This window comes from Colias eurytheme, chromosome 17 (genome assembly GCF_061535395.1).
Source record: "Colias eurytheme isolate Ceu_HAF_F1 chromosome 17, ilColEury1 Martin Lab GWU primary, whole genome shotgun sequence".
Taxonomy (NCBI): Eukaryota; Metazoa; Arthropoda; class Insecta; order Lepidoptera; family Pieridae; genus Colias; species Colias eurytheme.
The window spans coordinates 9,727,315-9,739,494 of NC_142996.1; the positions used below are offsets into that span (position 1 = coordinate 9,727,315).

Genomic DNA, 12,180 nt, shown 5'->3' on the forward strand with positions numbered 1-12,180 from the left:
TTCCTGGTTTTGGGAAATCGGGTCATTAAATAAAACACCAGATTAATAAATACAACATATATTAAAACATCATTTTATTATACATAGTGGATCGTAAAATAAATTTCTAACGAAAACGATAAATCTTATAATTTAATACATGTGTAGGCTCTACGTCAGATTGAGTTCCGTTTCCGCGGCTTCTTCATCTACATTTTGGCCCAAAGACATCAATCGCATTTTATATTCGTTTATTTTCAAATCCTGTAAAAAAAAATATTTGTAAGTGTAAAAGTTGACAAATTATTTTAGGGGTAAGAACATTTTTTCCCCGGATTTTATAAGATGTAAAAAGTGAATTTAAAAGAGCATGCAAGATTAAATAAATTCTCATTGGAGACTTATAAATGAAGTTTTGTACAGGAAAATAAACTTTCTACTCGCTTTCATAGTTTTTGCGTTTATTACAAACAAACAAAAAAGCTAGGTAATATTCTAAAGTCGGTCTAGATATTTCCAAAACACCAACCTGATCAGCGAGCAATTCCAGCAAGTCATCTTGATCCTTCCTCAATTTCTCCAACTCCTGTTCAGAATTTCTTTTCCCTTCTTCAGAACTATTCAACACCTCATTTAGTCTGTTCACTTCTGCATTCAAAGCTTGTATTTTGTTATCATATTCGACCAGAAAATCTTGGTTTGGGGCTACATGATTAGCTTGACTGGATTGGTGGGTTTGCCCCGGCGTGGCCTGGCTTGACTGACTCATTTGTTGTATTTGCATTTGGTTTGGTAATTTGGCGGAAACTTGCGCTTTTAGCAGCGTATTCTCGTCTTTGAGGAGCGAATTCGATGCTATCGAGTCGTTGAGGGCACCCTGGAAAAATAATTTATTTTAGTACGCAGCTTACAGAAACATTTTGACGATGCGTAAAGTGTCACGCAGCTTACAGCAACATTTTGTCGATGCGTGAAGTGTCACGCAGCTTACAGCAACATTTTGACAATGTCCCAAGTGGCACGGTACTAACAGCAACATTTTGACAATGCGCGAAGTGTCACGCAGCTTACAGCAACATTTTGACGATGCGTGAAGTGTCACGCAGCTTACAGCAACATTTTGACAATGTCCCAAGTGGCACGGTACTAACAGCAACATTTTGACGATGCGCGAAGTGTCACGCAGCTTACAGCAATATTTTGACGATGCGTGAAGTGTCACGCAGCTTACAGCAACATTTTGACAATGTCCCAAGTGGCACGGTACTTACAGCAACATTTTTACGATGCCTGAAGTGTCACGCAGCTTACGGCAACATGTTGACGATGTGTGAAGTGTCACGTAGCTTACAGCAACATTTTGACGATGTGTGAAGTGTCACACAGCTTACAGCAACATTTTGACGATGTGTGAAGTGTCACACAGCTTACAGCAACATTTTGACGATGTGTGAAGTGTCACACAGCTTATAATAACATTTTGATGATGGCCCAAGCGGCACGGTACTTACAGCAACATTTTGACGATGCGCGAAGTGTCACGCAGCTTACAGCAACATTTTGACGATGTGTGAAGTGTCACACAGCTTACAGCAACATTTTGACGATGTGTGAAGTGTCACACAGCTTATAATAACATTTTGATGATGGCCCAAGTGGCACGGTACTTACAACAACATTTTGACGATGTGTGAAGTGTCACACAGCTTACAGCAACATTTTGACGATGTGTGAAGTGTCACACAGCTTACAGCAACATTTTGACGTTGTGTGAAGTGTCACACAGCTAATAATAACATTTTGATGATGGCACAAGTGGCACGGTACTTACAACAACATTTTGACGATGTGTGAAGTGTCACACAGCTTACAGCAACATTTTGACGATGTGTGAAGTGTCACACAGCTTACAGCAACATTTTGACGATGTGTGAAGTGTCACACAGCTTATAATAACATTTTGATGATGGCCCAAGCGGCACGGTACTTACAGCACTATTTTGACGATGCGCGAAGTGTCACGCAGCTTACAGCAACATTTTGACGATGTGTGAAGTGTCACACAGCTTACAGCAACATTTTGACGATGTGTGACGTGTCACACAGCTTACAGCAACATTTTGACAATGTCCCAAGTGGTACGGTACTTACAGCAACATTTTTACGATGCCTGAAGTGTCACGCAGCTTACAGCAAAATTTTGACAATGTCCCAAGTGGCACGGTACTTACAGTAACATTTTGACGATGCCTGAAGTGTCACGCAGCTTACAGCAACATGTTGACGATGCGTGAAGTGTCACGCAGCTTACAGCAACATTTTGACGATGTGTGAAGTGTCACACAGCTTATAATAACATTTTGATGATGGCCCAAGTGGCACGGTACTTACAGCCACATTTTGACGATGCGCGAAGTGTCACGCAGCTTACAGAAACATTTTGACGATGTGTGAAGTGTCACACAGCTTACAGCAACATTTTGACGATGTGTGAAGTGTCACGCAGCTTACAGCAACATTTTGACGATGTGAGAAGTGTCACGCAGCTTACAGCAACATTTTGACGATGTGTGAAGTGTCACACAGCTTACAGCAACATTTTGACGATGTGAGAAGTGTCACGCAGCTTACAACAACATTTTGACGATGTGTGAAGTGTCACACAGCTTACAGCAACATTTTGACGATGTGTGAAGTGTCACACAGCTTATAATAACATTTTGATGATGGCCCAAGCAGCCCGGTACTTACAGCAACATTTTGACGATGCGCGAAGTGTCACGCAGCTTACAGCAACATTTTGACGATGTGTGAAGTGTCACACAGCTAACAGCAACATTTTGACGACGTGTGAAGTGTCACACAGCTTACAGCAACATTTTGACGATGTGTGAAATGTCACACAGCTTATAATAACATTTTGATGATGGCCCAAGTGGCACGGTACTTACAGCAACATTTTGACGATGCGCGAAGTGTCACGTAGCTTACAGCAACATTTTGATGATGTGTGAAGTGTCACACAGCTTACAGCAACATTTTGACGATGTGTGAAGTGTCACACAGCCTATAATAACATTTTGATGATGGCCCAAGCGGCACGGTACTTACAGCAACATTTTGACGATGCGCGAAGTGTCACGCAGCTTACAGAAACATTTTAACGATGTGTGAAGTGTCACACAGCTTACAGCAACATTTTGACGATGTGTGAAGTCTCACACAGCTTACAGCAACATTTTGCCAATGTCCCAAGTGGCACGGTACTTACAGCAACATTTTTACGATGCCTGAAGTGTCACGCAGCTTACAGCAAAATTTTGACAATGTCCCAAGTGGCACGGTACTTACAGTAACATTTTGACGATGCCTGAAGTGTCACGCAGCTTACAGCAACATGTTGACGATGCGTGAAGTGTCACGCAGCTTACAGCAACATTTTGACGATGTGTGAAATGTCACGCAGCTTGTAATAACATTTTGATGATGGCCCAAGTGGCACGGTACTTACAGCAACATTTTGACGATGCGCGAAGTGTCACGCAGCTTACAGCAACATTTTGACGATGTGTGAAGTGTCACACAGCTTATAATAACATTTTGATGATGGCCCAAGTGGCACGGTACTTACAGCAACATTTTGACGATGTGTGAAGTGTCACACAGCTTACAGCAACATTTTGACGATGTGTGAAGTGTCACACAGCTTACAGCAACATTTTTACGATGCCTGAAGTGTCACGCAGCTTACGGCAACATGTTGACGATGCGTGAAGTGTCACGCAGCTTACAGCAACATTTTGACGATGTGTGAAGTTTCACACAGCTTATAATAACATTTTGATGATGGCCCAAGTGGCGCGGTACTTACAGCCACATTTTGACGATGCGCGAAGTGTCACGCAGCTTACAGAAACATTTTGACGATGTGTGAAGTGTCACACAGCTTACAGCAACATTTTGACGATGTGAGAAGTGTCACGCAGCTTACAGCAACATTTTGACGATGTGTGAAGTGTCACACAGCTTACAGCAACATTTTGACGATGTGTGAAAAGTCACACAGCTTATAATAACATTTTGATGATGGCCCAAGCGGCCCGGTACTTACAGCAACATTTTGACGATGCGCGAAGTGTCACGCAGCATACAGCAACATTTTGACGATGTGTGAAGTGTCACACAGCTTATAATAACATTTTGATGATGGCCCAAGTGGCACGGTACTTACAGCCACATTTTGACGATGCGCGAAGTGTCACGCAGCTTACAGAAACATTTTGACGATGTGTGAAGTGTCACACAGCTTACAGCAACATTTTGACGATGTGAGAAGTGTCACGCAGCTTACAGCAACATTTTGACGATGTGTGAAGTGTCACACAGCTTACAGCAATATTTTGACGATGTGTGAAAAGTCACACAGCTTATAATAACATTTTGATGATGGCCCAAGCGGCCCGGTACTAACAGCAACATTTTGACGATGCGCGAAGTGTCACGCAGCTTACAGCAACATTTTGACGATGTGTGAAGTGTCACACAGCTTACAGCAACATTTTGACGATGTGTGAAGTGTCACACAGCTTATAATAACATTTTGATGATGGCCCAAGCGGCACGGTACTTACAGCAACATTTTGACGATGCGCGAAGTGTCACGCAGCTTACAGCAACATTTTGACGATGTGTGAAGTGTCACACAGCTTACAGCAACATTTTGACAATGTCCCAAGTGGCACGGTACTTACAGCAACATTTTGACGATGTGTGAAGTGTCACAAAGCTTATAATAACATTTTGATGATGGCCCAAGTGGCACGGTACTTACAGCAACATTTTGACGATGTGTGAAGTGTCACACAGCTTACAGCAACATTTTGACGATGTGTGAAGTGTCACACAGCTTATAATAACATTTCGATTATGGCCTAAGTGGCACGGTACTTACAGCCACATTTTGACGATGCGCGAAGTGTCTCGCAGCTTACAGCAACATTTTGACAATGTCCCAAGTGGCACGGTACTTACAGCAATATTTTTACGATGCCTGAAGTGTCACGCAGCTTACAGCAACATTTTTACGATGCCTGAAGTGTCACGCAGCTTACGGCAACATGTTGACGATGCGTGAAGTGTCACGCAGCTTACAGCAACATTTTGACGATGTGTGAAGTGTCACACAGCTTACAGCAACATTTTGACGATGTGTGAAGTGTCACACAGCTTATAATAACATTTTGATGATGGCCCAAGTGGCACGGTACTTACAGCAACATTTTGACGATGCGCGAAGTGTCACGCAGCTTACAGCAACATTTTGACGATGTGTGAAGTGTCACACAGCTTACAGCAACATTTTGACAATGTCCCAAGTGGCACGGTACTTACAGCAACATTTTTACGATGCCTGAAGTGTCACGCAGCTTACGGCAACATGTTGACGATGCGTGAAGTGTCACGCAGCTTACAGCAACATTTTGACGATGTGTGAAGTGTCACACAGCTTACAGCAACATTTTGACGATGTGTGAAGTGTCACACAGCTTACAGCAACATTTTGACGATGTGAGAAGTGTCACGCAGCTTACAGCAACATTTTGACGATGTGTGAAGTGTCACACAGCTTACAGCAACATTTTGACGATGTGAGAAGTGTCACGCAGCTTACAGCAACATTTTGACGATGTGTGAAGTGTCACACAGCTTACAGCAACATTTTGACGATGCGCGAAGTGTCACGCAGCTAACAGCAACATTTTGACGATGTGAGAAGTGTCACGCAGCTTACAGCAACATTTTGACGATGTGTGAAGTGTCACACAGCTTACAGCAACATTTTGACGATGTGAGAAGTGTCACGCAGCTTACAGCAACATTTTGACGATGTGTGAAGTGTCACACAGCTTACAGCAACATTTTGACGATGCGCGAAGTGTCACGCAGCTTACAGCAACATTTTGACGATGTGTGAAGTGTCAGACAGCTTATAATAACATTTTGATGATGGCCGAAGCGGCCCGGTACTTACAGCAACATTTTGACTATGCGCGAAGTGTCACGCAGCTTACAGCAACATTTTGACAATGTCCCAAGTGGCACGGTACTTACAGCAATATTTTGACGATGTGAGAAGTGTCACGCAGCTTACAGCAACATTTTGACGATGTGTGAAGTGTCACACAGCTTACAGCAACATTTTGACGATGTGTGAAGTGTCACACAGCTTATAATAACATTTTGATGATGGCCCAAGCGGCCCGGTACTTACAGCAACATTTTGACGATGCGCGAAGTGTCACACAGCTTATAATAACATTTTGATGATGGCTCAAGCGGCACGGTACTTACAGCAACATTTTGACGATGCGCGAAAAGTCACGCAGCTTACAGCAACATTTTGACGATGTGTGAAGTGTCACACAGCTTACAGCAACATTTTGACGATGTGTGAAGTGTCACACAGCTTATAATAACATTTCGATTATGGCCTAAGTGGCACGGTACTTACAGCCACATTTTGACGATGCGCGAAGTGTCTCGCAGCTTACAGCAACATTTTGACAATGTCCCAAGTGGCACGGTACTTACAGCAATATTTTGACGATGTGAGAAGTGTCACGCAGCTTACAGCAACATTTTGACGATGTGTGAAGTGTCACACAGCTTACAGCAACATTTTGACGATGTGTGAAGTGTCACACAGCTTATAATAACATTTTGATGATGGCCCAAGCGGCCCGGTACTTACAGCAACATTTTGACGATGCGCGAAGTGTCACACAGCTTATAATAACATTTTGATGATGGCTCAAGCGGCACGGTACTTACAGCAACATTTTGACGATGCGCGAAAAGTCACGCAGCTTACAGCAACATTTTGACGATGTGTGAAGTGTCACACAGCTTACAGCAACATTTTGACGATGTGTGAAGTGTCACACAGCTTATAATAACATTTCGATTATGGCCTAAGTGGCACGGTACTTACAGCCACATTTTGACGATGCGCGAAGTGTCACACAGCTTATAATAACATTTTGATGATGGCTCAAGCGGCACGGTACTTACAGCAACATTTTGACGATGCGCGAAAAGTCACGCAGCTTACAGCAACATTTTGACGATGTGTGAAGTGTCACACAGCTTACAGCAACATTTTGACGATGTGTGAAGTGTCACACAGCTTATAATAACATTTCGATTATGGCCTAAGTGGCACGGTACTTACAGCCACATTTTGACGATGCGCGAAGTGTCTCGCAGCTTACAGCAACATTTTGACAATGTCCCAAGTGGCACGGTACTTACAGCAATATTTTTACGATGCCTGAAGTGTCACGCAGCTTACAGCAACATTTTTACGATGCCTGAAGTGTCACGCAGCTTACGGCAACATGTTGACGATGCGTGAAGTGTCACGCAGCTTACAGCAACATTTTGACGATGTGTGAAGTGTCACACAGCTTACAGCAACATTTTGACGATGTGTGAAGTGTCACACAGCTTATAATAACATTTTGATGATGGCCCAAGTGGCACGGTACTTACAGCAACATTTTGACGATGCGCGAAGTGTCACGCAGCTTACAGCAACATTTTGACGATGTGTGAAGTGTCACGCAGCTTACAGCAACATTTTGACGATGTGAGAAGTGTCACGCAGCTTGCAGCAACATTTTGACGATGTGTGAAGTGTCACACAGCTTACAGCAACATTTTGACGATGTGAGAAGTGTCACGCAGCTTACAGCAACATTTTGACGATGTGTGAAGTGTCACACAGCTTACAGCAACATTTTGAGGATGTGTGAAGTGTCACACAGCTTATAATAACATTTTGATGATGGCCCAAACGGCCCGGTACTTACAGCAACATTTTGACGATGCGCGAAGTGTCACGCAGCTTACAGCAACATTTTGACGATGTGTGAAGTGTCCCGCAGCTTACAGCAACATTTTGACGATGTGAGAAGTGTCACGCAGCTTACAGCAACATTTTGACGATGTGTGAAGTGTCACACAGCTTACAGCAACATTTTGACGATGTGTGAAGTGTCACACAGCTTATAATAACATTTTGATGATGGCCCAAGCGGCACGGTACTTACAGCAACATTTTGACGATGCGCGAAGTGTCACGCAGCTTACAGCAACATTTTGACGATGTGTGAAGTGTCCCGCAGCTTACAGCAACATTTTGACGATGTGAGAAGTGTCACGCAGCTTACAGCAACATTTTGACGATGTGTGAAGTGTCACACAGCTTACAGCAACATTTTGACGATGTGTGAAGTGTCACACAGCTTATAATAACATTTTGATGATGGCCCAAGCGGCACGGTACTTACAGCAACATTTTGACGATGCGCGAAGTGTCACGCAGCTTACAGCAACATTTTGACGATGTGTGAAGTGTCAGACAGCTTATAATAACATTTTGATGATGGCCCAAACGGCACGGTACTTACAGCAAAATTTTGACGATGCGCGAAGTGTCACGCAGCTTACAGCAACATTTTGACGATGTGTGAAGTGTCACACAGCTTACAGCAACATTTTGACGATGTGTGAAGTGTCATACAGCTTATAAAAACAATTTTAATGATGATGGCCCAAGTGGCACGGTACTTACAGCCACATTTTGACGATGCGCGAAGTCTCACGCAGCTTACAGCAACATTTTGACGATGTGTGAAGTGTCACACAGCTTAACATTTCACAGATTAACATTTTGACAATGTCCCAAGTGGCACGGTACTAACAGCAATATTTTTACGATGCCTGAAGTGTCACGCAGCTTACAGCAACATTTTGACGATGCGTGAAGTGTCACGCAGCTTACAGCAACATTTTGACAATGTCCCAAGTGGCACGGTACTTATAGCAACATTTTTACGATGCCTGAAGTGTCACGCAGCTTACGGCAACATGTTGACGATGCGTGAAGTGTCACGCAGCTTACAGAAACATTTTAACGATGTGTGAAGTGTCACACAGCTTACAGCAACATTTTGACGATGTGTGAAGTGTAACACAGCTTACAGCAACATTTTGACAATGTCCCAAGTGGCACGGTACTTACAGCAACATTTTTACGATGCCTGAAGTGTCACGCAGCTTACGGCAACATGTTGACGATGCGTGAAGTATCACGCAGCTTACAGCAACATTTTGACGATGTGTGAAGTGTCACACAGCTTACAGCAACATTTTGACGATGTGTGAAGTGTCACACAGCTTATAATAACATTTTGATGATGGCCCAAGTGGCACGGTACTTACAGCAACATTTTGACGATGTGTGAAGTGTCACACAGCTTACAGCAACATTTTGACGATGTGTGAAGTGTCACGCAGCTTACAGCAACATTTTGACGATGTGAGAAGTGTCACGCAGCTTACAGCAACATTTTGACGATGTGTGAAGTGTCACACAGCTTACAGCAACATTTTGACGATGTGTGAAGTGTCACACAGCTTATAATAACATTTTGATGATGGCCCAAGCGGCCCGGTACTTACAGCAACATTTTGACGATGCGCGAAGTGTCAGGCAGCTTACAGCAACATTTTGACGATGTGTGAAGTGTCACGCAGCTTACAGCAACATTTTGACGATGTTAGAAGTGTCACACAGCTTACAGCAACATTTTGACGATGTGTGAAGTGTCACACAGCTTATAATAACATTTTGATGATGGCCCAAGCGGCACGGTACTTACAGCAACATTTTGACGATGCGCGAAGTGTCACGCAGCTTACAGCAACATTTTGACGATGTGTGAAGTGTCACACAACTTATAATAACATTTTGATGATGGCCCAAGCGGCACGGTACTTACAGCAACATTTTGACGATGCGCGAAGTGTCACGCAGCTTACAGCAACATTTTGACGATGTGTGAAGTGTCACACAGCTTATAATAACATTTTGATGATGGCCCAAGCGGCACGGTACTTACAGCAACATTTTGACGATGCGCGAAGTGTCACGCAGCTTACAGCAACATTTTGACGATGTGTGAAGTGTCACACAGCTTACAGCAACATTTTGACGATGTGTGAAGTGTCACACAGCTTATAATAACATTTTGATGATGGCCCAAGTGGCACGGTACTTACAGCAACATTTTGACGATGCGCGAAGTGTCACGCAGCTTACAGCAACATTTTGACAATGTCCCAAGTGGCACGGTACTTACAGCAATATTTTTACGATGCCTGAAGTGTCACGCAGCTTACAGCAACATTTTGACGATGCGTGAAGTGTCACGCAGCTTACAGCAACATTTTGACGATGTGAGAAGTGTCACGCAGCTTACAGCAACATTTTGACGATGTGTGAAGTGTCACACAGCTTACAGCAACATTTTGACGATGTGTGAAAAGTCACACAGCTTATAATAACATTTTGATGATGGCCCAAGCGGCCCGGTACTTACAGCAACATTTTGACGATGCGCGAAGTGTCACGCAGCATACAGCAACATTTTGACGATGTGTGAAGTGTCACACAGCTTATAATAACATTTTGATGATGGCCCAAGTGGCACGGTACTTACAGCCACATTTTGACGATGCGCGAAGTGTCACGCAGCTTACAGAAACATTTTGACGATGTGTGAAGTGTCACACAGCTTACAGCAACATTTTGACGATGTGAGAAGTGTCACGCAGCTTACAGCAACATTTTGACGATGTGTGAAGTGTCACACAGCTTACAGCAATATTTTGACGATGTGTGAAAAGTCACACAGCTTATAATAACATTTTGATGATGGCCCAAGCGGCCCGGTACTAACAGCAACATTTTGACGATGCGCGAAGTGTCACGCAGCTTACAGCAACATTTTGACGATGTGTGAAGTGTCACACAGCTTACAGCAACATTTTGACGATGTGTGAAGTGTCACACAGCTTATAATAACATTTTGATGATGGCCCAAGCGGCACGGTACTTACAGCAACATTTTGACGATGCGCGAAGTGTCACGCAGCTTACAGCAACATTTTGACGATGTGTGAAGTGTCACACAGCTTACAGCAACATTTTGACAATGTCCCAAGTGGCACGGTACTTACAGCAACATTTTGACGATGTGTGAAGTGTCACAAAGCTTATAATAACATTTTGATGATGGCCCAAGTGGCAGCAACATTTTGACGATGTGTGAAGTGTCATACAGCTTATAAAAACAATTTTAATGATGATGGCCCAAGTGGCACGGTACTTACAGCCACATTTTGACGATGCGCGAAGTCTCACGCAGCTTACAGCAACATTTTGACGATGTGTGAAGTGTCACACAGCTTAACATTTCACAGATTAACATTTTGACAATGTCCCAAGTGGCACGGTACTAACAGCAATATTTTTACGATGCCTGAAGTGTCACGCAGCTTACAGCAACATTTTGACGATGCGTGAAGTGTCACGCAGCTTACAGCAACATTTTGACAATGTCCCAAGTGGCACGGTACTTATAGCAACATTTTTACGATGCCTGAAGTGTCACGCAGCTTACGGCAACATGTTGACGATGCGTGAAGTGTCACGCAGCTTACAGAAACATTTTAACGATGTGTGAAGTGTCACACAGCTTACAGCAACATTTTGACGATGTGTGAAGTGTAACACAGCTTACAGCAACATTTTGACAATGTCCCAAGTGGCACGGTACTTACAGCAACATTTTTACGATGCCTGAAGTGTCACGCAGCTTACGGCAACATGTTGACGATGCGTGAAGTATCACGCAGCTTACAGCAACATTTTGACGATGTGTGAAGTGTCACACAGCTTACAGCAACATTTTGACGATGTGTGAAGTGTCACACAGCTTATAATAACATTTTGATGATGGCCCAAGTGGCACGGTACTTACAGCAACATTTTGACGATGCGCGAAGTGCACGCAGCTTACAGCAACATTTTGACGATGTGTGAAGTGTCACGCAGCTTACAGCAACATTTTGACGATGTGAGAAGTGTCACGCAGCTTACAGCAACATTTTGACGATGTGTGAAGTGTCACACAGCTTACAGCAACATTTTGACGATGTGTGAAGTGTCACGCAGCTTACAGCAACATTTTGACGATGTGAGAAGTGTCACGCAGCTTACAGCAACATTTTGACGATGTGTGAAGTGTCACACAGCTTACAGCAACATTTTGACGATGTGTGAAGTGTCACACA

The 12,180-nt window shown here is 43.4% G+C and overlaps 1 protein-coding gene across 1 annotated transcript in view; it reads right to left on the bottom strand.

The window, feature by feature from the left end:
- Positions 1-42: 42 nt before the first annotated feature.
- p115 (General vesicular transport factor p115) overlaps positions 43-12,180 on the bottom strand; it is a 29,440-nt gene continuing 17,302 nt past the window's right edge. Inside the window, exons 8-9 of the mRNA XM_090111480.1 lie at positions 509-856; positions 43-243 (exon numbers count right to left, since the gene is read on the bottom strand). Coding sequence (XP_089967606.1) covers positions 151-243; positions 509-856 — 441 coding nt within the window. The 3' untranslated portion in view covers positions 43-150. The remainder of the gene's footprint in view (positions 244-508; positions 857-12,180) is intronic.